This window comes from Erinaceus europaeus, chromosome 17 (assembly GCF_950295315.1).
Source record: "Erinaceus europaeus chromosome 17, mEriEur2.1, whole genome shotgun sequence".
NCBI classification, from domain to species: Eukaryota; Metazoa; Chordata; class Mammalia; order Eulipotyphla; family Erinaceidae; genus Erinaceus; species Erinaceus europaeus.
The window spans coordinates 10,298,885-10,326,825 of record NC_080178.1 but is presented as its reverse complement, the minus strand read 5'-3'; the positions used below and the strand labels follow the sequence as shown (position 1 = coordinate 10,326,825).

Sequence of the window (27,941 nt, the reverse complement as noted above, 5' to 3'; positions counted from 1 at the left end):
TCAGCCATTTAGTCCCCGGAGCACAGGCTGTGCAGTGTCACTGGGCCCCACTAGGGGTGCGTAAAGCTCAGTTTAATGGGAGCAGAGACTCGTTTCCGTCCCCTGCTTGGCAGATGCGGAACGACAGCTGGTTTCTAAACTGGGGAGAGGAGCATCGGACTCTGCCCCAGCTCCCCTTGGGCGGCCAGGCCTCCACTCAGCCCCAGGTCCTGGGGGGCAGATCCTGGGCTTCAAAGCCAGCCCTGTGCAGGGCTCAGTGGTCTTAAGTGGGCTTTCATTGTGGGCCCTTAGTTTCCCTGACTTCACGAGAATGTGCTAGAGGCCAGTGCCTTCTGGAGGCTCAGCTGGGTAACATTTTTTTTAATTAAATTTTTTTTATATATATACTTTTTATTTATTGGGTAGAGATAGCCCTAAATTAAGAGGGAAGGGGGTGATAGGGGGAGAAAGCAAGACACCTGCAGCCCTGCTTCATCACTCATGAAGCTTTCCCCCTGCAGGTGGGGACCGGGGGCTCGAACCTGGTTCCTTGCCCATTGTAATACATGGCGCTCAACCAGGTGCACCACCACCTGGCCCCATGATTTTTTTTCCCAGTTTAATTAAAAAAGCTTTTACCAGAGCACTGCTTAGCTCTGGCTTCTGGTGGTGTTGGGGATTGACCCTGGTACTTCAGAGCCTCAGGCACTTCAGAGCCTTCTCTCATCACCACTATTCTGTCTCACCGGCCCCTGGGTAGCAGGATTTAGGGGTTCAGGGGTTGCACACACATGGGCCTCCTGCTCTGCTCTGGCTGAAGCTTAGCCTGAAGACCCCAAGGAGGCCAGGATCACGCCAGGAAGACACCCATATGAGCCCTGGGATGGGGGTGCCACAGCCCACCCCTGGTGGTGTGCTGTGTCTGGCTGGCCAAGGCTGAACCTGGCAGACACCCCTGGAAGGTCTAGGGAGTGCTGGGCAAGTGGGCTGCTGAGACACAGAGAATGTTCAGGAAGCCCTCAGCATCTGTCGCCTCTCCAAGGACAGGTCCCCAAAGAGACTTGGGACAGTGCAGCTCTTTCTCAGAAGGGAGTCTCCCTTTTAAACAGGCCACTGCGGCGGCTCTGAAGCCATGGTGTGGGATATGGTGTGTGGGGACCAGACTAGAGGAGAGAGCACTCTCGGGGCCAGGAGATAGCTCCCCCAGGAGAATGAGCGCCTTTCCATACGCAGAGCCCCAGGTCAGAGCACACTGTAGTGTGCCATGTGGGCACACTGTAGTGCCTGAGGGAACTCCATGGAGGGTGGAGTGGTGCTTTGATGGTGTCTCTCCCCCCTGCCATCTCCCCCCTCTGTCTCCACATCTCTGAAATGATGAAAAAAAATCTCAGTAGTGGAGTCATTAATGTACACACAGGAAAAAAAAAGAGTTTATCTAAAAAGGCGTTGGGAGGGGGCATTTGGTGCTCCCCATCCTCTGTCCTCCCAACAGCTGCCTCTCCTTGGCTTTTTGAGGCATCATCCCCCACCAAGTAGGGTTGCTGACAAAGAGTCCTGAGCTGGTGGCTGGGGGGTGGGGTGAGGCTTCCTGGAGGGTCTTGGGGGGTCAGGAGGCAGCATGATGACCAGACTTTTGGCATGTGGGCACCTCCAATTGCCATGATCTTGCGGGCACTCCTCTCCCATGTTATCCTGTGACTCTTCCAGAACCTTCTGTGGCTTGTGTCTTTGCCCCCTGCTGCTCCCAGGGTACCCTGACCCAGATAGTGTATCCCCAGGCCCCCTGCAGCTTCTCAGGCGCCTCTGATGGCCCCGGTGAGGCCCCCCAATTCTTGAGGAGGCCTTTCCCCTTCTGGCTCACAGGGGACCCCAACTTGGGGTCAGGTGGTGCAGTGCCCACCTGGTGGAGAAGAGGGGGGATTTAGAAGGTTCAGGGTTCCAGGAACCCCATTGCCTTTGCCCTTCCTGCAATTGTACACACAGACTCAGCATGATGAGCCCTGTATTCTGTGGGTGACAGCTGGGCTCCTGCTCTCTGGTCCCTACTGTCCATTAGGGAGGGGCCCAGAGGCTTGGGGGGCTGTATGGGGAGCCTGGGGTGTGCTGGTGGGGAAGTGACTCTGGGCCAGGCAGTCACCCCTCACGCCAGTACCCACTGTGACTCAGCTCACCCTTCTTCCCACGAAGGGTTCAGACCACCGACCAGGCTGCCAGCTTCCTCCAGAAGGGCCCCTTCTCAGGTGCAGCCCCAAAGGGACCCCCAGGGGCAAACCCAGATCAAGCAGACTGGCCACTCGCATCTTCAGGGAAGTACAAAAAAGCATTATTTACAAAGAATGTGTAGCAGACACGGCACCCCTAGGCACCCCATTACTGGGGACAGAGTTTCAGGACAGCCCAGGCCACATGGACACTGATTTCCACCCACAGGGCCCTGAGTGATGTCCACCCTTGGAGGGGCTGGTTGGCTGGGCTGGGGGAGGGGCTCTTCGCCTGGGCCGGGCTCCTGGGGAGGTGGCAAGTGACCTGCGGGCAGGGGGGCACATCTGAGAGGTGGCACCATCACTGACCTGCTGGGACAGAGGTGGGGGAACATAACTTCCTTCCATGTGCAGAACCACAGATAGGCCTGAGCTCTTGGCTCTGTGGGGTGCAGGCAGGGGCAGTCTTACACTCCAGAAGATGGGGTGTCAGGCCCTAAGCCCCTTTGTCCCCCAGAGATAGCAGTGGCTTCTGTGTGTTAGAGGCTTCTCTGCCTGCTGGCAGCTCTACTCCCCAGTAGAGCCAGTGTCCCTCAGGCTCTCATGGTTGGGGGAGGGCTCCTTATGGGATCTTCCCCAAGATGGAGCTGTGGGGACCCCCTCTGCTCTGACCCCACACCCAAATAGGCTCTGGTCACCTATATCTGCTTCTTCTTCTTCTTCTTTTTTTTTTAGTTTTGGATAGAGACAGAAATTGAGAGGGAAGTGGGGGAGAGGGAGAAAGAGAGACACCTGCAGCACTGCTTTATTGCTTGTGAAGCTTCTCCCCTGTGTGGGGAGGAAAGCAGGTGGGGAATGAGGACTTGAACCTGGGTCCTTGTGCACAGTTAACAGGGCACTCAACCTGGCCCTTTATTTATTTATTTATTTATTTCCCAGAGCCCTGCTCAGCTCTGGTTGGTGGTGGTGCTGGGGATTGAACTTGGGACCTCAGAGCCTCAGACATGAGTGTCTCTTTGCAGATCCACTACACTGTCTCCTCAGCCCTACATCTGCTTCTTCCCTATCCCTGAGTCCCCATCATCACGGAGGGGCAGGGGTGGCAGCCAGGGGTGTGTGTCCCCACGCCCATGCAGGGGTCCCCGGAAGGGGGTGCTCACCAGTCACAGCCTCTGAGTGATGTGCAGGTCATAGTCACTGTCGGAGGAGTTGTCAGGCTGTGTGGAGACCCTGTGCAGGGTGCCTTCCAGAGCTGCAGAAGGGGGAGAGGGGCAGGAGGTTGTTGGCAGTGGAGGGCTGGGTATCGGGGTTGGGAAGCAGGGCTATCCTGCCCACTGCAAAGATTCCCCCTCACTGAGGACATCCTATTGGAGACTCCAGGCACTGCTGGCTCCAGGCCTGCCTCTGCTGGGATCAAACCAGCCACTCAAAGACTTCGAGGACTACGCAGACATTGCTAACAGCACCAGCAGCCTGTCTGGGCCTTGGTGGGCGGGCTGCACTCCTGGGATTTCCAGCTGCTGTCAGCTCTGCCCTCCTCCGGGCCATGTCCCATCAGCCCCCATGCTGGTGCACCCGAGAGTCCCCACTGTGCCCACCTGGGTAGGCCGAGGCCTGGGAGTTCCTGGGGGGCTGGCTGTATTCATTCTCGACAGTGTGCACAGCTGGGGGGTTCTCTGCCTGGATGCGCACGGTGGTGGTGGCCGTGTGGTTACGATGGAAGGACACTGTGGGGTGCAGAGGGGGCCCTCAGACCAGCTGCCCCCGACCCCCAGCGGGGATCCAAGACTCTCATTTTCTCTCACCACAGTGGAACTGGGGTGAAGGCCAGGACACCCAACTTCTGCCATGTGCCCCTCTTTCCCTTCTCTCTTGGGCAGGGTCCTCCTACAGCAGTGGTGCACCTGGTTGAATGCACATATTACAGTGCACAAGGACCCAGGTTTGAGCCCCAGTTCCCACCTGCAGGGGGAAAGCTGTGAGAGTGGTGAAGCAGTTTTGCAGGTATCTGTCTCCATCTCTATCACCCCTTTCCTGCTTGATTTTTGACTATCTATCCAGTAAAAAAAGATTAAGAATTTAAAAATATTTTGTATTAGATAGGACAGAGAGAAATTGAGAGGGGAGGGGAGATAGAGAGGGAGAGGGAGAGAAAGACACCCGCAGACCAGCTTCACTGCTTGTGAAGCTTCCCCCCCCTTGTAGGAAGAGGAATAAAGAGACATCACTATATAGAACTTTAAATTTTTTTCTTATTACCTTAATTTATTTATTGAATAGAGACAGCCAGAAATCAAGAGGGATTGAGGTGATAGAAGAGAGACAGAGACTCCTGCAACACTGCTTCAGCACTAGAAAAGCTTTCCCCCTGCAGGTGGGTCCTTGCACACTGTAACATGTGCACTCAACCACATCCACCAACACCAGGTCCCACCATATAGAACTTCCTAGGAGTTAACCCTAGCCTTATAAAGTGGGGGAGACAGTGGAAGGGCAGGCAGGAGTTGGGGGGTGGCTGTTGTCCCATCCTCTAGGGTGGCTAGAAGTGAGTCAGATGGTGGTTCCATGTGTTTTGCAAACCCGAGGCCCCAGGTTTGATCCCCGGCTCTGTGCGTGGACAAAACACTGCTCCCCCCTTCTGGAGAAAACAAGTCCACAGATCTTAGAACAGTCAAGTCATCCCAATGGAAAAGCGGGTGTCTCATGACTCATTCCCAGGCTCCTCTGTGTGCGCGCCCCCTGCTGGCCACAGTCCCACCTCGCACAACGTGGACAAAGGCAGTGGATGCCCGGCCCACCTCCTTGAGCCCTCCTGGCCCCGCCCCATCTTTCTGAGCCCTCCTAGCCCCGCCCCATCTTTCTGAGCCCTCCTGGCCCCACCCCGCCTCCCTGAGCCCTCCTGGCCCCGCCCCACCTCCCTGAGCCCTCCTGGCCCTGCCCCACCTCCCTGAGCCCTCCTGGCCCCGCCCCAACTTTCTGAGCCCTCCTGGCCCCGCCCCACCTCCCTGAGCCCTCCTGGCCCCGCCCCACCTCCCTGAGCCCTCCTGGCCCCGCCCCACCTCCCTGAGCCCTCCTGGCCACGCCCCGCCTCCCTGAGCCCTCCTGGCCCCGCCCCACCTCCCTGAGCCCTCCTGGCCCCGCCCCACCTCCCTGAGCCCTCCTGGCCCTGCCCCACCTCCCTGAGCCCTCCTGGCCCCGCCCCAACTTTCTGAGCCCTCCTGGCCCCGCCCCACCTCCCTGAGCCCTCCTGGCCCCGCCCCACCTCCCTGAGCCCTCCTGGCCCCGCCCCACCTCCCTGAGCCCTCCTGGCCACGCCCCGCCTCCCTGAGCCCTCCTGGCCCCGCCCCACCTCCCTGAGCCCTCCTGGCCCCGCCCCAACTTTCTGAGCCCTCCTGGCCCCGCCCCACCTCCCTGAGCCCTCCTGGCCACGCCCCACCTCCCTGAGCCCTCCTGGCCACGCCCCGCCTCCCTGAGCCCTCCTGGCCCCGCCCCACCTCCCTGAGCCCTCCTGGCCCCGCCCCGCCTCCCTGAGCCCTCCTGGCCACGCCCCGCCTCCCTGAGCCCTCCTGGCCCCGCCCCACCTCCCTGAGCCCTCCTGGCCCCGCCCCACCTCCCTGAGCCCTCCTGGCCCCGCCCCACCTCCCTGAGCCCTCCTGGCCACGCCCCACCTTGGGGACACTTACTGTTCTGGCTCATTTCGGTGGGGCCGATCCACTGCCGCTGCTTCTTCTGGCGGTCTGAGTTGGGGAGGAGGTGACGGGAGGACGTTAGGCAAGGACGACCAAGAAGGGTGTATGGATGGGGGTAGGGTGGGATTGGAGTTCAGGGGCTGGTGAAAGGGCTGCTGTGGAGTCTTCTGAGGGGAAGGGTGTTCAGCCTTCTGACTTGCTGGCGGTGGGGGTTGGGGACAGGCCTGTGACCTTGTGGAGGGATTCTCTATTGTTAATCAGTCAAGCAATTAACCAATCAAAGCAAACACATGCTTAGGAAAAATGAACCAGCATGAAGATGGGGGAAGGTGCCAGGTGTCCTTGGGGTCTCCCCACAGGGTTGGAGGGCAACGCTTCAGAGTCCCCTACTCTGGGGTTACAAAGGAGGTGGTTGGGGGCCAGCAGAAGTTTCAGTAGTTTTAGCCCACGAGTTACCACGCGGGAGGCCCCGGGTTTGATCCCAAGCACCGCCTGGGAGCTCTTGGCCAGCGCCAAGAGAGGCTGGGGTGGTGCTGCAGTGCTTCCCCACAGCCCCCCAGAAGTACAGAACAAGAGCCAGGCCAGCGGCCAGGTGGTGGCGCACCTGGTTGAGCGCACATGTTGCAATGCACAAGGACCCTGATTCAAGCCCCCAACTCCCAGCCAGGGGGAAAGCTTCACGAGTGGTGAATCAGTGTTGCAGCCCTCTCCCTCTCCCTCTCCCTCTCCCTCTCCCTCTCCCTCTCCCTCTCCCTCTCCCTCTCCCTCTCCCTCTCCTTCTCTCTCTCTGCCTTGCCTGAGCTCAGCCTGCAGCCTGGCGTGAAGGAAGGGAAGGGGTGGAGGTGGTGGGGCACCTGCACCTACATTTTTTCACCAGCTTCTTGTAGGCGGGGGGCCCACAGAGGACCAGCAGCAGGACCAGCAGCACCAGGGCCAGGATGATGCTCATCACCGTGCCGGCGCCTAGGCCCTCGGGGTTCGGATCCTGGCCTGGGGAGGAGGGGCAGACAGATCAGGTGAGTCCTGGGCTGGGGTGTCCAAACTGTGCCCCCTCCCCAGAGCTCACCACTGGCTGGTGGGCTCCCCTGTCAACCACAGGGACTGCAGAAGGCAGCCACCTGCCTGGCTGCCTCTCCATCCAGTTCTAGGATTCTGTCCCATCCACTTCTCAACAGCTGACCCTCCAGCCACCACCTGCCCACTCACCAGTCAGGTTTCTACCATTTGCCAGTTACTTGGAAGTGACCACCTTGTCACTACATAGCACCTTGGGCATATGCCAGCATCTACCCCTCCATCCAACTTACCATTCATCCATCCAGCGATCCATCCATTCATCCATCCTCCCTCACTCCATCCATTCATCCACCCATCCATTCATCCATCCTTCCATCCATCATCCATCAGTCTTATCATCCATCCACCCACCTATCCATCCAACTACCCTTCATCCGTTTTACCATCCATCCATCCATCCACCCATCATTCATCAGTCTTACCATCCATCCATCTTACAATCCTCCACCCATCCATCACCTACCCATCCATCCATCCACATTCATCCACCCACTTATCCATCTTACCAACCATCCATCCATCTTACTTTCCACCCACCCACCCATCCATCCATGTCTCTCTTTAAAATTTATTTATTTATTTATTTGATAGAGACAGAGAACTTGAGAGGAGAGGGGGTGATAGAGGGAGAGAGACAGAGAGACACCTGCAGCCCTGCTTCATCACTCGTGAAGCTTTCCCCCTGCAGGTGGGGACCTGCCCTCGTCACTCCTTAGCCACCTACCCGTGATCCCACTGGCTGCTGGCTGTTCCCGCACTCTCACCGCCTGCCCCCTCCCCGCCACCCCATACCCTCTTTCAGCCCAGCTCCTGGGTCTATTCTCCTGAAAGGCTGGAATGCCTGGCACCCCGAGGCGGGACCTCCAGGCAGCACCCAGAGCCGCGGGCTGCGCACACTCACAGGTGACAAACACCCGCTTGCACTTGCTCTTCTTGTCCTGCAGGTGGTGGCAGAGGGACAGGTTCCTCTCGGTGCAGGAGAAGCCGGGGCCGGCCGCATCGCCGGCGTCCAGCAGGCGGTGTGAGAGGAGGGGACCGCACTGCTGCTGGCGACACACCTCCTCCGCCAGCACCGTGTCCCGCGCCTTCGAGGTCTCGCACAGCGCCGCCCAGCGCCCGCGCTGCCGCACCTCCACCGCGCCTGCACACAGGCCGCTGCCCCCTGCCAGGCGGCTCTGCACCTTGGGCTGGAAACCTGGAGAGGGAGGGAGGGAGGGGTGAGGGGTGAGGGCAGGGCTCCCCAGCAGGTGGACTCCGTCTTTTTTTTTTTGGATTTGGGGGGGCTGGAGCTGGGGTCCCGCGTGTCCTTGGGTTACAGTCCTTTGCAGTCTTAGCAGCTTTGGTCAGCTGCCTTATCAAACCCCCTAGCAAAGCTTTTTCTTTTTTCAGATTTGCTTTTTATTTATGAGACGGAGGGGAGATCGAGAGTGGATCAGGGCATCCTCTAGCTCACCCGACACTGGGGACTTGAGGACAATCGCTGGCAAGTCCAGCTTTCTAGCCACTGTACCATCTCCAGGGCTGCTCATCTTTATTTATTAAAAATTGTTTGTTATATTTATTTATCAGATAGAGACAACTAGCAATTGAAAGGGTAGGGGGGAGATAGGGAGAGAACGAGAGACAAATTGCAGACCTGCTTCATCATTTGTGAAGCTTTCCCCACTGCAGTGGGGTCCGGGGGCTTGAACCCAGGTCCTTGTGCATTGTAACATGCACCTCCCTCCAAGGCTTATTCTCAAAGGAGCATCTCACAGATGAGGTTCCCTTTCCTCAAGATGCAGGTTTGGGGGGAGGGGGTGGGGCCGTGTCTCATCAGCTTCCTGCCCTCAACCACTCCAGCACCACCAGTCAGTCTGTCTGGAGCTGTGTTGGGGTGGCACTGCAGGGAGAGGGGTGTGTGCGTCTATTCTAGTCTCTCTGCATCCCCTGCACCTCCAGGTCCTCCCTCCTTTCCCCAGGGCTCCCTCCTTTCTCTGGATATGGGGTCTCCCTTCCTGTGCTGCCCACCCCTCCAGGCTCTGTGCTGCTCAGGCTCGGGCACAGCTATGGTGCCCAGCTGAGGAATTTCTCGCCTTTGCTCTCCCAGCCCAAGGGGCCGTGGGGCAGCTGAGTGCTATTCCTGGAGGGGTAGCCCCTCCAGCCCATGGCCATCCTCTTTCTTTCTTTCTTATTGTAGCCTATTGTCAACTTTCTTATTTTACTATATATTGTTCCATATATTCTTCTGAAAAATAGTAGAGAGTAATAGCTAGTTTACGTTACTTTTTTTTTTTGCAGTGAAAAAATTTTCCATGGTGATTACACTTTTTCTTAATTTAGTAAAAAGTGTTTTTGGTTTGGGGATTTTTGTAATCACTTTTCTAGGGGTAGGTTTACAGTATAGTTGTTGAAACACGGCTGTAACTTCTTGTCCCCTTGTGACAGGCATTTGCAAAACACTTTCGCACTAAACTTAGGTCCTTTCCCACCCATCATGTACCAGGACCACAGTGCCCTGCATCCCTTGCTTTCCCTCCTTTCCCAGAGTGCTCTGCTTTGGTGCAATACACCACATCCAGTTTCACTTTGTGTTCTCCCTTTGTCACCCAGTACTCATCCTCTTCTTTAGCTTATCTCACTTAACATGATTCCTTCAAGTTTATTTGAACAGAAATTCTGATGCCAGACCAGAAGTAGTTAGCAGGGCGCTGCCTGTGAACTCTGGAGAAACCACCCTCTGTCTTAGAGGCTCCGTTCTCTACTCCGCTCTCGCTCTCCACAGTGCCCAGCCCTGACCATCCGGGCACAGCCTGTAACAGGCCTCACTCACCAGAACAGACGATGGCGAGAGCTGGGCTGTAATCCCTGAGCTGGGCCTCCTGTAAAGGCTGCTCCAGGATGCTGACGCTCGAGTTCTCGATCTTCCACCGAATGGGGAGGACTGGATTCTCCATTGAGCTGGGGGTCTCAGTGGCCTCGGTGTCCAGGAACCGCAGGAAGGAGCCACACTGAAGTGTGTCACAGATGAAATTCAGCAGCCCATGGGCCCTGTCCTGGTTCTTGGAGCTGATGGTGCCACCCAGGCTGCCATGGTAGGAGGCCACCCAGCCCGCGCACTGCAGACCCCAGGACCCGGGCAGCAGCTGCATCCTGGGAGGATCTGGTGGGGATTCGAGGAGAATTAGGTGGACTGGTCGGAGCACTGAAGGTGCTGTGCCTGCCACCCACAGACAGATGATCACCCAGCTGACTTCCCTGGGTGGTTGTGGTGAGTCCCAAATGCCCTGGACATGGGCGTCAGGTGGTTAAGCACACATATCTCCAACACCTGGTTAAGCACACATATCTCCATGTGCGAGGACCCGGGTTTGAATCCCAGCTCCCTCCCCACCTGTGGGAGGAACGCTTCATGAGCAGTGAAGCATGTTTAAAGGTGTCTCTATTTCTTTCTCCCTCTCTCTTTCTCCCCTCCCCTCTCAATATCTCTCTTTCCTGTCAAATTAAACGAAAAAAAAATTGTCCACCAGGAGTGGTGGATGTGTAGAGGTGGTACCAAGCCCCAGTGATAGCCCTGGAGGGAATAAATACATAACTAAACAAATACATAAGTCAATAAATTCTGAGCCGCCCCAGGGTGGGATGTCAGGTTTCGGGGTAAAAGCAAAATGCCAGTTCCATTGCAGGTCAGCAGGAAGAGCAGGTGTAGATGTGTCCAAGGCATCTGTTCTTCTGTTTGTTTTGTACCAGGGTTATTGCTGGGGCTCAGTGCTTGAACTATGAATCCATCCTGGCAGGCATTTCCTCCTTTCTTTCTTTCTCTCATTCTTTCTTTCTTTCTTTCTTTCTTTCTTTCTTTCTTTCTTTCTTTCTTTCTCTCTTCCTTCCTTCCTTCCTTTCTCTTTTCTTCCTTCCTTCCTTCCTTCCTCCCTCTCTCTCTCTCCCTTCCTTCCCTTCTTCTATTTTATTTGCTAGGACAGAGAGAAATTGAGAGGGTTTGGGGAGATCAAGAGGGACAGTGGAAGAGAAACACCTGTAGACCTGCTTCACGACTCGTGAAGCTTCCCTGCTGCAGGTGGGGAGCGGGGGGGGGGGGGCGCTTGAACCTGGGTCCTGTGTGCACTTAACCAGGTGCACCACCTCCCAACACCAACACCACCCACCTTTAGGCCACTTTTTTGAAGTAATATTGATTTGTAAGACTGCTGTTGTCACAAGGGAACAGCCTCACATCTCCCCAAGATGCGTGTCAGCAGGCCACACCACCCAGCTGCCTTTAGCCCCCTCCAGTTTCCCCCCTTTTGACCTGTGGAGCTGCCGCAGCAGGCCCCAGTCTGTGAGTGTCCACCCTTGACTCCTTCCTCATGTGCTCACCTGTGGGCTCCGGAGTTGGCGTGGGTGGCGGGACTGTGGGTGCAGGGGTTGTCTTCTTCGGTTCTGGAATGAGACTCAGGTGAAGGAAGAGCCAGGAAGCCCTGGGAGGCAGGGACAGGGCATGGGTGGGGGAACTGCAGGGAGAGCTGGGGGTGGCAGCCAGCAGTGCTGAGGAAGATCTGGAACCCACAGCTGTGGGTGTCATCACCCCATGAAGCCCGATCCACCCGCTGTCTCTAAGCCCCTGTGTGTGGTCAGCCCCTGCCCATTTCACAGTCTGGGAAACTGAGGCTAGCAGAGGAGAATGAGCCAGTCTATGACTTTTCCTATTCTCCCAGGCAGGGATCAGCCCCCCTCAGCCTTTCACCTCTGCTCCACTGTATTTTTTAGGGGAGTTCTCTTCACCTGCCTGCTTGGGCCGATCCCTAGCTCCAGATGGCCGTCCCAGGCCAGGAGACCCCAAAGGGCCATCTTGCTACTCACCGATGCAGACCACGCCCAGAGAGTCCCTCTTGTGTACCATGTTGAGGCTGCAGTTGGAGAAGGACCCCACTGCTCCTTGACAGGTGATGTGTTTTGGGGATTCAGGCATGCCATCAAAAAAGGTCAGGGCATTCCCACAGTGCAGTTTCTGGCAGAGCTTGGAGGCCTGAGAGATGTCCATCTTCTGTGTCCAGCTCCTCCATGACACTGGGTACCAACCTTTCTTCCAGCACACTTCCACCCAGCCCTGGCACTTCGAGTCGAAGCCATTCAGCTTCACGGGGACGTCTAGGGGGTGAGAGAGGTGTGGGAAGTACGTGTTTGTATGTGTGTGTGTGTGGGGGAGTCCAGCAAGAAGGGCCCTCCTCATGGCCCCCTCACCACCTGGAACCCCATCCCCCCAGCAGTTCCCTGTAGCTCTCCCCAGCCCACGGGCTGCCTGTCTTGTTCCTTGAAGTTTAGCTACAAGAACTTTCCAGAGACCCAGTTGGTGTAGAACCCTGGGACTCGAGACCTCAGAGCCCAGAGGCAGCTGGAGTACTGGGCAAGGGGTCCTCACACACACACTGTGAAGCCAGGTCCCCCCATCCTTGGAAACTGCCATTTGGTTTTCAAAGATGCAAACATATCAGAACACAGAGAGCCTGGGTGGAGCCTGAGTGATTTATTTTCCCCTTCCCCTGACTTCAGAAATCAATTACAGTGAAGCTCAATTTGCATGTACTTTAAGGGGACTTGGCCAAGGAACTTGGACATATACATTTATTTATTTATTTCATTATTATTATTATTATTATTATTTTATCAGAGCACAGCTCAGTTCTGGATAATGGTGGGGTGGGACATTGGACCTGGGACTTTGCAGCCTCAGACATGAGAATCTCTTTGCATAATGATGATCCTATCTCCCTGCTCTCTATATACTTCTTTTTCCTTCCTTTCTCTTTCATTCATCCTCTCCTTTTTTTTTTTTTTTTTTAGTTTTTTAGTCTTTATGTATTTATTGGATAGAGACAGCCAGAATTGAGAGGATAGAGGTAGAAATAGAGGAGAGAGAGAGAGTGAGACCTGCAACTCTCTCTACTACTTCACCACTTGTGTAGCTTCCCTCCCTGTAGGTGGGGACCGGGGACTTGAACCTGGGTACTTGTGCATTGTTAAATGTGTGCTCAACCAGGTGCGCCACCACCCGGCCCTCACTTTATTATTATTATTTTTAAACTAGTAGCTTTTTATACTTTTTTTTTTTCTCTTTTGCCTCCAGAGTTATGGCTGGGGCTCGGTGCCTGCACTATGAAGCCACAGCTCCTGGAGGCCATTTTTTTCCCATTTTTATTGCCCTTGTTGTTGAGAGAGGAGGGGAAGACACAGAGGGGGAGAGAAAGATAGACACCTGCAGACCTGATTCACCACTTGTGAAGTGACCCTCCTGCAGGTGAGAAGCCAGGGACTCGAACCAGGATCTTTACGCTGTTCCTTGCACTTCGTGCTATGTGCTCTTAACCTGCTATGCTACTTACTGCCTAGCCCTCAACTTCTTTTTTTTTAAATTTTTTTTATTTAAGAAAGGATTAATTAACAAAACCATAGGGTAGGAGGGGTACAACTCCACACAATTCCCACCGCCCAATCTCCATATCCCACCCCCTCCCCAGTAGCTTTCCCATTCTCTATCCCTCTGGGAGCATGGACCCAGGGTCATTGAGGGTTGCAGAAGGTAGAAGGTCTGGCTTCTGTAATTGCTTCCCCGCTGAGCATGTCTAGCCCTCAACTTCTTATACTTTTTCCTAGAGCACAGCTTAGCTCAGCTGGTGTTGGGAATTGAACCTGGGACCTCTCACACACCAGTCCTGTGCACTATTGCTGTGCTGTCTCCCTGGTCCAGGTAGCAGCTTAAAAATTTTTTTATTTTTTATTTTAATTTTTTATTTATTTAAAAAGGAAACACTGACAAAAACATAGGATAAGAGGGGTACAGCTTCACACAATTCCCACCACCAGAGCTCTGTATCCCCTCCCCTCCCCCGATAGCTTTCCTATTCTTTAACCCTCTGGGAGCATGGACCCAGGGTCATTGTGGGATGCAGAAGTTGGAAGGTCTGGCTTCTATAATTGCTTCCCCGCTGAACAAGGGCGTTGACAGGTTGATCCACACTCCCAGCATGCCTCTCTCTTTCCCTAATGGGGAAGGGCTCTGCACTGGCAGACGCCCCTACAGCTTGATAGAATCACAGTCTAATTTCCACCCCACCCCCACCCTTGCCATAGCACCTCCTTACCTGGGTCCTCCCACCTTTTCACTCCCACCTTTTCCCTGTAAGGGGTAATGTCTGTAAGGAGACAGGAAGGTCAGCAGGACAGTCAGAATCCCCTTTCCTGTTCCCCACTACCCCCTAGATCCCTACAGGGCTCCTCCTCACCTGGGCATTCTCCTCTCCAGTCCTTCTCTCCCAGGCAGGAAGTGGCTGCAGGGAGTGGGGGGTGGTGGTCAGGAAGTGAGTCCTCCCTCCTGCCTCTTCTCCCCAGTACCCCTCATCACTGGCCTTTTCTTTTTCTGCCCCCTCCCCCACAATAGGGGTGAAGGATTTTCACGGGGGGGGGGGTGAGGGGGTGACGGTCAATAAGGCAGTGAATGGGCTGCACCTGTCAGTTGTTTTTCTTTAAGGGAGACTTGACTTTCTAAAAGAACACGCAGTGAAACTGGCGGGTGAGCAGTTCTGCGGATGTGAGGGCACACACAGACCCGTGTGAACCCCACCTGCGGGCAGAGGTTCTGCTGCTGTCCCCAGCCATCTCCTCAGATTGTCTCTTTGCGGTAATGCAGTCAGTCTTTTGAAATAAATAAATAATAATAATAAAAGGAACAAAGAAAGAGGGAAAGGGAGAATGAAGGAAAGAGAACGAATGAAAGAAATGTGACACCAGCAGGTGGATCACCTGGTAGAGAGCACCCATTTCCACACACACAGACTCATGTTTGAGCCCCAGATCCGCACAAGGCAGCTTTAGCAAGGTAGGGGCTGGAGTGTGTGTGTGTGTGTGTGTGGGGGGAGTAGTGTAGTGAAAACTACACAAATGGTGGAGGTGTACTGTTGTGTCTCCCTGTCTTTGTCTCTTTCACCCTCCCCTCTTTAGCATTCTCTGTCTCTTAGCCTTTCTCTAGAGGGAAAAAAAAAAAGACTGCTGAGAGGGGAGAGGGAGCTGGGACTCAGCCCATCCATGGATGGGACACAGACAGATCCTGGTGAGGAGTGGGTGACAGCCCTGTGTGGCCTGCGTTCCCCTCCCACTGTGACTGCCCCCTGCCTTACTCTGGGCCTGCTTCTCATAGGGAACTGGGGGCTGCTCCAGAGAGCGGCTCTACTTACTTAAGCTGAAGCTACTTTTGATATAATATTACTGGGCGTTAAAAAGGCCTCTTTGGTAGCGCTGCAGGTTAAGTGCACATGGCGCAAAGCGCAAGGACCGGCATAAGGATCCCGGTTTGAGGCCCCGGCTCCCCACCTGCAGGGGAGTCACTTCACAGGTGGTGAAGCAGGTCTGCAAGTGTCTTTCTCTCCCCCTCTCTGTCTTCCCCTCCTCTCTCCATTTCTCTCTGTCCTATCCAACAACAAGGACATCTGTAAGAACAACAATAATAATTACAACAATAAGGCAACAAAAAGAAAGGCCTCTTTAACTTACACCTTCTGCACCCCATAAAAAATTCTGTTCCATACTCCCAGAGGGGGAGAAGTGTTAGGGTAAGACAATCAGAGGGCTCAGAACTTCAATTTCATCAGGACCCAGAGAAAGAAGAGGAAAAAAGGAAGGACACTTAGAAGTATGTAATAGGTATAGATGTGACTTAGAAAGGAAGAGAAGTGTTGTTAAAATTCGGAGGCTCCAGCAGGCCGGACTAGCTTCACGGGCGGGTAACAGAGACCCGAGGACACACGCCTGGGCAGGGAAGCTGTATTTCTTTATTCAGGAACAACGATTCATAAACTAACCCAAACTAATCACCAAACAGAACTCTGTTGCCTCTTGCCCCCCGCGGCGGCGCCAAGAACTCTCGAACTCTGGAACTCTGGAACTCTGGAACTCTCTCGGGGTTCCTTGGGGCGGGGATAAGCGGGCCCGCGAAACTAGCAGGACTGAACCAATTTTCTTGGCAGGGGGAGAGCTAGAACAACTCAATGTAAAGCATACAACAGAGAAGGCAAGACTATAAGAAAAAAATGGGCAAATAGATATAAATATAGACAGATAGTTATAGAAATAATAGTCAACCCACATCTGTGACCTTGGGAGAACCACTGCAGTTTCCAGTGGAAGGAATGGGGACACAGAACTCTGGTGGTGGGAATGGTATGGAATTATACCTGTTACCTCATAATTTTGTAAATCAATATTAAATCACTAATAAAATTTTTAAGTATGAATAGGTGAACTATGTATTTTTTAAGTGACACTATCCTGTACTATACTGTAATGGTGAATATATAAAATATATAGAAATATACAAAACAAAGATTAACCATAGGCTTCAGTTAATAATCATCTGTTTATGTTGATTCATAGATTGTAAAAAGTACACTGCATGAATACAAGACATTAGTAATGGGGAGTCAGGGAAAAGTGGGGTGTATGGGAACCTTCTACTTTCTGTGTGATCTCTGCAAACCTAAAACTGCTCTAAAAAATAAAACCTCTCAATTATTAAAAAAAAGGGGGGGTGGCAGGTGGTGCTACACCTGGTTAAACGCAGACATTACAGTGCACAAGGACCCAGATTCAAGCCCCTGGTCCCCCCATGCAGGGGGAAAGCTTCACAAGTGGTGAAGCAGGGCTGCAGGTATCTCTCTCTCTCTCTCCCTCACTATCTTCCCCTCCCCTTTCAATTCTCTGTCTCTATCCAATTAAGTAAAATTTTTAGAGGCCTCTTTTCAAAGGTGGTCTTGTAATAGGGTAGGGGTATAATGGAGATGCCCAGCCAATATGGAGAGAGGAGGTGAGAAGGGTCCTTTGCCCTGCCCTCACCTCTCACTTCTCTCTCTCTCTGTCACTCCAGCTTCCCATCCTGACTGTGGCTGCTTGCCTTTAGAACCACTTTGGCTGAGCCACGAGGGCTGAGGCACTCACAGGGGAGAGGAGACACAAAGACCCACCCTTTGGGGCTTACGACACAGGACAGTTTTTCCAGAGCTGGTATCTTTCTTCTGGGTCTGAGTGCTCGCTGTGCCACTTCCTGCCTGTGGGCCCTGGGGCACGAGACCAAGCCTCTGTGTAGCATGGGGACAACCGAGGACAGCTCTAGAGGACTGTGTGAGGATGAAATGAAATACTGTATATCTGGGACTTAGTCCCTCTCTCTGCAAGCCATGTTCAGATCTCAGTGCTGGTTGCTGGGGTGTGGGCAGGGCTGGGCTGCTGAACTTCTGTGCATGTGTGTGGTGGTGGGGAGGCCAGGACACAGACTTCATGACTTCACAGTGTGTATGTCACTTTGAATCCTTGCACACACATGAATCCATCACTGCCCAGTCAATTATCTTATTCTTTTAATTTCAGATATAGAACTAGAGGGATGAATGGAGAGATAGAGACACCAGAGTGCCACTCCACCACTGTGGAACTTCCTTTGGTTCTGTGATACTCCTGTTTGGTGTCAGGCTCAAACCTAGGGCCTCACCCATTACAAGGGGCATCGCCTGTTGGCTCCAGTGCAGCTCTTTCTCATATCCCCACAGAGTGAGCAGAGATGGTGGGACATGCCCACAAAGCCTGACTCCTTTCAGACCCCCTGCTCTTGCTCTCTGCCACCCACTGGTGTCTCCAACGTGTTGAGACCTTGAAGCTTTGGCAAAGTCAGACCCAGCAGCTCCTGGTGACAAGGACAGGGCATCCCTACAGATGGCACATGGGACAGCATGGGCCCTGCTCCAAGCGTACCCTCTAGAAAGACTGAGCAAGGTGGAGAGCCGGGGGTGGATGAGTGGGTGGGGGGTGTTCTGCAAAAGAAACCGCTCTGTTGAGAAAAAGCACTTGTGCATTCCGGGGCCTCGCCTCCCTCTGGGGTCTGTCTGTCCTCAGCGAAGGTGAATTTCCTGGTCCCATCGTTGGCATTAATACCACCATCATCAGTAATACCACCGCCATCATCATCACCACACCCCACATCATCCCATACACCCCACTTTTCTCTGACTCCCCATTACTAATGTCTTGTATTCAGCCACCATCACAACCATCACCACTGCTATAGAAAGGAATATGCTGAGGCCTGACCCCCTCTACTCTCACGGAGAGAACTTATCTCGCTGAAACAGACTGCAGGGTGCTGTGCTGGGAACAAGCAGCCCCCTCACCTACACAGGATAAATGTGGCTTGTTCTGGCCTTCATGGAACGCATCGGAGAGCAACCAGAAATATTTTTGAATACATCAATCAATCTAAGACCACCAGGCCTTCCCACCCCACTGAAAATAGCCCTGAGTCAAGACACTATATAATGCACCACCAATCTGTCCCAAGGCAGGCTCCTAAGCTCCCCCCTGCCAGGGCTTCTTAGGCTCCCCTGGCAGGGACTCTTACTTTCCCACAGCTACTATATTAAAACTCCTTCGTCTGTACACCTGACTCTACTTGTCTCATATTTCTAACAGCTATCACCATCACCTCCACCATCATCATCACCGTGATGACTGTCACCTCCATAGTCACCACCATCACCACCATTTCTACCATGATCGCCATCACCACTCTCATTCCCAGGCATTTGTATGTATTTACGCCTCCAAGGAAGCCTGGTGGTGGCACACCCAGTGGAGTGCACACATTACCTTGTGCAGGGACCCAGGTTCAAGCTTATGCTCTCCACCTGCACGGGGAAGCTTCGTGAGGGGAGGAGGTCTGCGGGTGTCTTAACTTTTAAAAAATTTTTAATTAGTTAATTTATTTGATAGGACAGAGAAAAATTGAGAAGGGAAGGGGAGACAGAGAAAGAAAAAGAGAGACACCTGCAGCACTGCTTCACTGCCAGTGAAGCCTCTCTCCCTGCAGGAGGGACTTGGGGTTTGAACCTGGGTCCTTGCACAGTGTATAATGTGTGTAATCAACCAGAAGCATCATCACCCAGTCTGTCTTTGTTTCTCTTTCTCTGTTCCTCCCTTCCTCTTTCAATTTCCCTATCTCCTTTCAAATAAAATATAAAGAAAAAGCCGCTGGGAGTGGTGGATTCTGAGCCTTAGCCAAATAAAGTAAAATAAAATAAAAACATATTATTGCTCCCAAACCTCACTGCAACTCTATGGGTTGGAGCTACTGTTTTGCCCATTTTATTTTTTATCATATATATATATATATATATACACATATACATATACATATACATATACATATACATATATAATTTTACCAGAGTGCTGATCAGCTCTGGTGCAGGGGATTGAGCCTGAGACCTTGGAGCCTCAGGCATGAGAATCTCTTTGCATAACCATTATGCTCTCTACCCCCACCCCCCACCCAGCCCATTTTACAGAGGAGAATGAGAGAGTCTAAATAAGCTGTCTGAGCAGCTGCTCACAGCTGGCACAGAGTCTGTGCTTCTGCCCACTGGGCCCAGCTGCCCACCTCCTCCTCACAGAGAAGACTGCACCTGCGTCGACCTGGCCTGCAAACCTGTTGCAAAGACATGAACGTGGTTAATGAAACGCGCAAGAGGGCAAGATGTGAACTTGCTGTGTGAGCCTGGACAGCCACGCGGCCTCTCTGAGCTCAGTCTTGTGTGTTAAACCAGGAAGTTAGAGATTCCAGACGCCTTCCCCTTCCTCTTGGCTCACGTTTCTATGAGCTCTCATCTTTAGTCTCTGAAGCTTCTCAGGGGGTGACTGGACGGTCAGGGGGTGGCCAGCGAGCTGCCTGCCTGCCTGCCTGACTCTGAGGCTTGGTCTTTCTGTCTGTCCATCAAGTCTTTTCTTTCTTTTAGCTGTTTCCTCAGCCCAGACCAGCCTCTTCCTCCGCCTGAGTCTTGCAGCCTGTGTGTATTTAGGGCTCTCATAGCCGCCTCCAGAGCCGCCGCTTACTCATCCCTGCACACAGCCCTGGGCCCCAGGCCGGCTGCTGCAGCAGTGCGGACCCGAGGGACAGCAGGCAGAGATGCCGGACTCCGTTTCCCCGGCCGCCATCACAACCGCGTCCGAGCTGCCTGCTTGGAATGGCAGCTCCCCTAAAGTCCCCCCCCCTTTTTTTTTTTTTTTCTTTTTTCAGGGCCAGGCTCTCCTCCAAAGCCCTGCAATTTAGAGCTCAGACGAATCAGCTCAGGCAAAAGTCAGCCTGAAAAAGCCAGAGAGAAGAGAGTTCAAGGAACTCACTCTCCCGGGTTTGCTGGGAGGGAGCCATTTTACCCCTGCTGAAATCCCGCGAGAGCAGATGAATTCCCGTATTTCTCCTCCTCCTTGTGCAACCTGGATGTTGGCTAGAGGATGAGAGATAGGGACAGAGAAAGAGAGGGAGAGGGAGAGGGAGAGAGAGACACTGCAGCACTGCTCAGTGGCTTGGTGATTCAAACCTGGGTCCCTGAGCATGGTAATAATGTGTGTACTCTACTGGTGAACCCCTTACTCCTTCCCCTCCACCCCCAACAGCCTCTTTCCTTTCTCTCTCTCTCTCTCTCTCTCTCTCTCTCGCTTTCTCTCGCTTTCTTTCTCTTTCTCTTTCTCTTTTCTACACCAGCGTTTTCATTGGGGCTTGGTGCTTATCCACCAGTCCTTGGTGGCCAGTTTAAATATTTTGATAGAGGGTAATCTAGAGAGAGAGAGAGAGAGAGATACCGAAGGAGAGACACCTGCAGCACTGCTCCACTGTTCATGAAGTTTCTCCCCTACAGGTGAGGACTGGGGGCTTGAATCTTGTATGGTACCTGTGGATTCTACTGAGCACACTATTGCCTAGCCCCCTGCAAATAACCTCTTATTGATTCAGGTCAGAATTGGCACCGAGTGTACTTGATCAAAATGTACAAATATGGGGGGGGGGGTTAGAACTGCAAGCGAACGTTTATGGACTTGATTTATCGGCCCCACATTGTGGTAGTCATCACAGCCAGACTTTAACTCAGACTGGTAGCCCTGGATTCACTCCTCTTCTCTGCCTGGCCCCTCGAGCCTCTGCCATTACAGCCCTCCTGGTGTCCAGGTTGTGACATTCCGAGGGACTGGTGACACCCAGGACTCAGGCCACTGGGGTGCTGCTGCTGACAGAACAGTGATGATAAACAAACAGGGGCCACCAACCCATGTGGGACACTATTGTTTTTTCTCCACTCTGCTTCACTGCTAAGGCAACCAAGAGACTGATCGATTGTCACTTGGATGTCAAATACACTCTCTCATCAACAATGATGCCTTTAAAGAATCAGAACCTTCTCCAGAATGGCACTTCTGACATTACAACAAACACAACCTATCTGCCTGTCTTTTTTCTTCAATTTATTTATTTATTTTTGGTGGGGAGCATACTGGCTTCTCCTTTACTCATGATAAGAAACTGAAGGTCAGAGAACCCTCTTCAATATAAAGGCTTCCATCCTACCCTGTCACATAGAAGGTGAGCAAAGCAATCATCTGCTTTCCCAGTAAGCAATCATCTGCTTTCCCTGGTGAAGAGGTGAGTGTGTGTGTGTGTGTGTGGGGGTTCTCTAGGAGCTAGTTCACAGCTGAACAAGCGCTGCATCTCTGGGCTCAGTGGCTTGGAGGATGGAGCCAGGAAAGGGGGTGCTTGGGTCACTAATCTCAATCACCCAGAACCCATGCAGGCAAGAGACTTAACCGGTGGCTGCCTCGGCTCTCTCCCAGCTCTCTTCCCTTGGGTTGGCTGGGCTGACTGGATTTGCACAAATTCCATGCTGTGTTTGTGTCCTCACTGTCAGAGGGACAAGCCCTTTCACGTATCCCCAAACTCTCTTTCAACCTGGGACCCATTCTCCCCAACTGTGGCCCTTTGGGGAAGACACTCCGCTGGCCTCCCATTGTCAGATCAGAAAGTGGAGGTTCAGAGAGGGTGAGTGAGCTTCTCCAGGTCACCCAGCTTGATAATGGCAGATTCTGAGCAGAAACCCTGTCTCCAAGCTGGGGAGGTGGCTCAGTGGGTAGAACACAGGACTTGCATGCCTGAGGCTCCTGGTTCGATCCCCCGTGGTGCAGCTGTGCTCTGGCTTCTCTCATTTGAAACTAGCTCAGGTGAAACAAGTAAAATAAATCTTAAAAATAAAACAAACAGGGAGTCGGACGGTACCGCAGTGGGTTAAGCACACGTGGCTCAAAGTGCAAGGATCAGCCTAAAGATCCTGGTTCGAGCCCCTGGCTCCCCACCTGCAGGGAGTCGCTTCACAGGTGGTGAAGCAAGTCTGCAGGTGTCTTATCTTTCTCTCCCCTTCTCTGTCTTCCCCTCCTCTCTCCATTTCTCTCTGTCCTATCTAACAACGACGACATCAGTAACAACAATAATAACTACAACAATAAAAAAACCACAACAAGGGCAACAAAAGGGAAAATAAATAAATAAATATGAAGAAATTTTTAAAAAATTCACACATCTAGGAGCTCTTTTTCATACATAACAACATTAAATTCTAATTTGATTTAAAAAAATTTTTTTTTACCAGAACACTGCTTAGCTCTGGCTTATGCTGGTGCTGGGGTTTGAACCTGGGATTTCAAAACCTCGGGCTTGAAAGTCTTTAGCATAATTATTATGCTGTCTCCGTGACTAAAATTTTTTATTTATTTATGTACTTATTGCCACCAGGGTTATTGCTGGAGCTCAGTGCCTGCACGACAAATCCATTGCTCCCAGCAGCTATTGTTTCTCTTTTTTTCCTTTCTATTTTATTTGATAAGACAGAGAAATCGAAAGGGGATAGGGAGATAGAGAGGGAGAGAGACAGAGAGACACCTGCAGCCCTGCTTCATGGCTCATGAAGAGTCTCCTTGGTGCTTGAACTCGGGTCCTTGCAAACAGTAACATGTGTGCTCAACTGGGTGTGCCACCACCCAGCCCTCCTAAGTTGTAATTTTTGACTGGATCATTCCGTACTTCCCAAGAGAATGGTATAATGTCCCATGGGCCTTGACAGGAGAAAGTGTCCCTATCTCTCCCTTAGCAGCTACCACAGTAGAGCCCTAGAACCGGCCTTCCCCTTATTACAGATGGGGGAACTGAGGCCAGTTAGCTGGGTGCCACCCTAGGAATCTTGGCTGACACACTTGGCCCCTTTCACCACTCCCATGTGGGGACAGGTGACCTATCTCTGCCTTGTACCCAGGGATTTGCCCTGAACTGGACACGTAGCAGGCACTCATGAGAAATTTGTAGGGCCGGGGTGAAATGGCATGATGGTTATACAAACGGTTTTCCTGCCTGAGGCTCCAACGTCTCAGGTTCAATCCCCAACACCACCATAAAACAGCTGAGCCATTGGTTAAAAAAAAAAAAAAAGAATTGTAGATGAATGAATGGATGGATGGATGGATGAACAGCCAGTGCCAGAGAACTGAGTTAGAGAAGGAGAGGTGGTTAAGCCGTTGTGTGGCAGACTCCCCATCCCTCCCCACTGGTTTTGCCTCACCCCATTACTGGCTGACTCAGAGACTAACCGATTCTAATCAATGATAGTCATCAACGACAATTATTGCTCGCATGTGAGCCCTTGGCCGCAGGCATCCCGCCATTCCCAAGACTCTCTGTGCAGTGCTCCATCTGATTGTAGACACCCCTGAGAGGCAGCTGCAGCCACTGCGTCCATTTTGTAGATGAGGAAACAGAAACTCCTTCCAAAGGTTCAAGGACAGCGGCTGGCAAATGGCAGGTGGGAATTCAAACTGCTGAGGACACAGGGTCCCAAAGCTCTGTTGTGTGGACCCTGAAGGACCATTCCCTGCACCCTAGCCCTGCCTGGCTGTCTATTGCTTGGATGGTTGTGGCCTGTGGCCATTTTCCTGCTTGTGGGTGACTCTGGGAGCCTGTACTGTATGTAGTTCATGGGCTCGGAGGGGCCTCCCCGAGGGTGTGTGTATGGAGGGCAAGTGCTGAGCTCTGGCCGCAGTTTTCCCAGCTGTGAAATAGGGAACAGAGGGTCTCCTACCTCATTCAATGCAGGGAAACTTAAGGAAGAAATGATATCGAAGTTATTTTGTAGGCTGGGGCCCAGCAAGCAGTGGCAGTGTTTGAGAATCTCCAGCTCTCCTCTCTCTCTCTCTTTTTCCAGAAGCCAAGTGTGCCTGGGGTTCCAGAAATTTCCCACACTGGGGAGAAGGCTCTTCCCCCCCCCAACTCAAGACTATACCTGGTCACCCTACTGTGGGATTTGAGTGGGAGACTCACAGATCACCCCTACACCCAGCTGGAACTTTGACCAGCCTCCACTCCTATGGGGTCAGAGGTCACAGGATTAAGTGGTGAAGAATTAAGAAGGTCAATAGCAGCCCCTCCCTTATGGGGTCCTGGGAGAGGCTGGGGGAGGTAAGTGTCTTTAGGCCTCTGACCTGGGAACAGAGGTGTTTTTGTGAGCTCAGTCATGTGCACGTACATACACACCATTATGTCTCTCTCACATACACACACATGTGCACCAGGAAACCTGGAAGCCATGTTCTGTTCATAGAAACACACAAATTTGCACAGTTCACATACAACCACAAACACACACACACACGCAGACTCACACCCGCCAACTCCTTTGCACACACTCACACGCATGCTCTCCCCTACACACCAGGCTCCCAGGGAAGCCTGAGGCACCCTGACTAGATCGGCAGGTCCCCTGAACCCCTTCCCTGCATACTGGGAGGACGCAGAGTCCTCCCCCCCTGCCCTCCTCACCTTCCCTACCTGGAGCTGGCACTCCTGTCACACAGCAGCTCTTCCAAGCCCCCAGAAGACTCAGAGCCACCCCTCTTTTGCAAATGGGGTGATGGAGGCCTGCTCTCCAAACACACATGCAGGCCCGGGACCCAGGACCCAGGACTCAGGCCCAGTGCACGCCACCCACCAGCACACAGGGGTTCCCACCCAACCATGTAAGTCCCCTACATGGGCTTGTGCTTGTGACACCCCAACAGCAGGATCCTGATCCTAATCTGGGGAGGGGGCTCCAAAGACCTCGGGGACCAAGGACCCTAGCTTCCTCCACCTCCTCCCCACCAGACAGGAGGCCTCGGATTCACCCTCTCTACCATGGCCCTGGCCCACTCCTCCAGAGCCTAGGGCCTTTCTGAAAGTTCTAGAACCCCTCCTCCAGGCCAGGAGTGCAGGCAGACCCCTGCTGGAAGGACCAAAGCAAGGGTGACATTTGTCTGTGATGTCAGCTCAGCCGTGCCTGGAGAAGAGAGCTTCCCAGGGGGGGTGGGGGGCATCAAGTAGAGGCTGGGTCTGGAGGTCTGGAGGTGAGAGGCATGACACAGAGGGTCCATAGGCCTTGATTTCTAGCTGAGTCTGTTTTGAGAATGGAGCCCACCCCAAAGGATCAGGAAGACCCACCCCCCAATACTATAAGAGAGAACCAGAGTCCAGTCCGGCACAGGGATGGGGACTCCCAAGCCTCTGATGCTCCCCAGAGAGCTGGCCTCAGGCCCCAGAGTGGATCCAAGGGAAGATCTGGCCCCCTAAGGCCTGGTACCCCACCCCTGCAGACTCCCCAGCAGGAAAACTCACCCAGCAACCCCAGTAGACACAAGGCAGTCATCGGAGACCCCATGGCCATGGCCACCTCAGGCCTTAACCTCTTCACACGGCACCCTGGGGAGAGGGAGTCTGGCCTGTGCCTTCCTCCCTCGGGGAAGGGGGTGGGGCGGGGCTGGCAGGCGTGGGCAGGGCTGGGACTGGAGCAGGCAGGCCTTGCGTCTCCCTGTTTGAAGTTGAACTGTCAACTTCCTCCCAGTGAAGCCACCTGTCCCAGTTCAGATTATGGGCCTGCCTGGCCTCTCTCTGCCCGCTTCCTGCCTGAGCTGCCCACCATGCCAGGTTTGGACGAGCCATGGGAGGGGAGCCCTGAGAGAAGCTGGTCTGGTGCGATGAGAAGCCAGAGAAGCCGTCACCCCACTTTCCAGGGTGGCAGGGGGGAACCTGAGGTGAAGCCCCACAGCAGGGAGTTTGGCAGAGAGCACCTCATGCTCCCCCATGATGCTAGGCTTTCTTCAGCATTGTGTGTGTGTGCGTGTGCGTGTGCAGAGATGTGATTAAGCATTGGTGGGTGAGATCTCTGAGTCTCTGCTGTGGCGTCTGGACGTGTAAGCCCCATGTCTGCATGTGTGAGATTCTTTGCCTTGAGGGTGATCTTATGCCCACAGCATAGTCTCTGTGTGTGAGCAATGTGGCCGCCAGCTCTGTCTCTGTGTTGCTGCGTGATCTTAGTGTTCCTGCTCGTGGCCTTCACGTTCACGGGCATGTGAACTTTATCCATGGACCCGACCCGCAGCGACCTTCTGTGGGGACGTGTGTGCTGCCTGTGTCCATGTGTGAGACCCCCCCCGACCTTTCTGTGTGATCTTTTTCCCGCACATGTGATCTCTGTGTCTGTATGTGTTATGTCCATGTCTATAGATGTGGCCTTCACATCCATGTCTGCGACCTCTGTGCCTACATGTGCAATCTCTGTCCACATGTGTGGTTTCTGTGTCCATGTATGTAAACTCTGTATCCATCCATGCAGTGTATCCACATATGTAAACTCTGTGTCCGTGTATGTGAGCTCTGTGTCCACAGGTGTAATATATATGTCGATGTGTAGCATCCATGTTCACATGTGTAACATCTATGTCTGTGTGTGATCTCTCTGTCCACATGTGTGTCAGGGCCAGCCCCTGGCGGATGAGGAGGGTCAGGGCCACTGGGAGAGTCATAGGCCAGGCTGTGACAGTGGAGTCCCAGCTCTGGGGCTGGAGTCAGGGCTCTGTCCCTCCTGCATCTCCTGTGACCCTGTTTCCTCGTGGGTGGAGGACCAGAGTCAGGGTGCTGAGCTGCTCAGTGTCTGGGTCCCATGCCCTTCAGGTTGGAGAGAAGCTGGTCTCCAGGTGTCAAGTGTGGGATCCCAACCAGCCAGGCCTCCAGTTGCCTCTGCCCCTCGCCCCCATCCCCAGGTCCAGGTCCTCCCGGGACAGTGAAGGGTCTCGGCAGCAGCCAGACACCACACAGCCCCCAGCACGTCATAAGCCCCAGTCTGTTGACACCATGGCCGGAACTTACTCACTGGAGGAAATATAAAGACCTGGAACCCAGGAAAGAGATCCCCCAAATAGCCAGGCTCAGGGGCCACACCTGCCTCTCCAGAGGAGACACTGTCCAGATGGCTGTTTGGTGGCCACTGCCAGCCTTTCCCAGCCAGCCCCCTGCCTTCAGTTCCACCTTTCCTGCCAGTGACTCTTGGAAAACACAGGTTTCCATCCATCCATTTATCCATCATCCAATCTTTGTTCCATTCTAAGTTCTAGAGGCTCAAAGATGAAGGAAGGTCCCCAGGTCCCCATCCCATTCACAGGCCAAGCCCTCCTCCCCCCAGTGTTTTTCTGGGCACTTAGAAGGCTGTCACAGGTCACACTAGCTGGGTGCATTAGGGGTCTCCCCATTAATGCCACCCATTTAGGAAGAGAGTGTGTGTGTGTAGTGGGTGGAGCTCCCACTTGGCAGCTAAAGAAACAGTCTTAGCAAGTCAGGCACTTGACTTGAGGAAGTCGGGTCTGTGCCCACAAAAGCCGACAAACAAAAGCTCAGTGGCTTTCACTTGATCTTGAATCTTTATCATAGGCAAGGCTATTGTTTCTCTCCCCCCCCTCATTCTTCCTTCTTTTTTTTTAAAGATTGACAGCTGCTGGGGGTGGGTGGAGCTAGGTCCCTGCCTGCACTCCAGTGTAAGGGATCCCCAAGCTTCTGAAGCCACTGCCCAGTAGGCTCATTTCCAGGGTCCCCAGTCTCCTCCTCCCTGTCCCCCACCCAGGGGGGTTCCTCTTCCTCCAGGTTCTCAGACCCCAGACCCCTGGGTTGTGTGTGTGTTTGTGGGGGGGTTTCCTGTCCCTAGCACCAAACTTTCCATGACACAAGAGGAAGTCAGCTCAGCCGGGTAGGGTTTTCCATGCCGCCCGCCTGGCCTTGAGGCCTAAGAGGGTGGGGTGCAGTGGGGTGTGC

General features: G+C 53.4%; 1 protein-coding gene across 7 annotated transcripts; it reads right to left on the bottom strand.

Annotated features, from left to right (window-relative positions):
* Positions 1-1,385: 1,385 nt before the first annotated feature.
* Positions 1,386-25,574, bottom strand: CD5 (CD5 molecule). Of its 7 annotated transcripts, XR_009545572.1 has the most exons (13): positions 25,476-25,574; positions 14,203-14,247; positions 14,062-14,112; positions 11,783-12,070; positions 11,300-11,362; positions 9,759-10,088; positions 7,848-8,141; positions 6,734-6,859; positions 5,864-5,917; positions 3,779-3,907; positions 3,341-3,432; positions 2,550-2,622; positions 1,386-2,279 (listed from the first exon to the last, which is right to left on the bottom strand). XR_009545572.1 is itself a non-coding variant. In XM_060176280.1 (12 exons), exons 1-11 carry the CDS (start codon positions 25,522-25,524, stop codon positions 3,344-3,346), a joined length of 1,518 nt encoding a protein of 505 aa, XP_060032263.1. In that variant the 5' UTR covers positions 25,525-25,574; the 3' UTR covers positions 1,386-2,622; positions 3,341-3,343. The 7 variants fall into 7 exon arrangements, 6 of the variants coding, with proteins under 6 accessions (XP_060032263.1, XP_060032265.1, XP_016042111.2 ...); XM_060176280.1 differs by having other exon boundaries at positions 1,386-2,622; XM_060176282.1 differs by having other exon boundaries at positions 1,386-2,552.
* Positions 25,575-27,941: the final 2,367 nt, after the last annotated feature.

Excerpts from the sequence above, each read along its gene's own strand:
- CD5 (XM_060176280.1), bottom strand. The coding sequence starts at position 25,524 with ATGGCCATGGGGTCTCCGATGACTGCCTTGTGTCTACTGGGGTTGCTG. Across the intron at positions 12,071-14,061 it reads GAAAAGGTGGGAGGACCCAG|ACGTCCCCGTGAAGCTGAAT; the intron begins GTAAGGAGGTGC and ends CTCACCCCCTAG. Across the intron at positions 5,918-6,733 it reads CAAGAAGCTGGTGAAAAAAT|ACCGCCAGAAGAAGCAGCGG; the intron begins GTAGGTGCAGGT and ends TCCCCAACTCAG.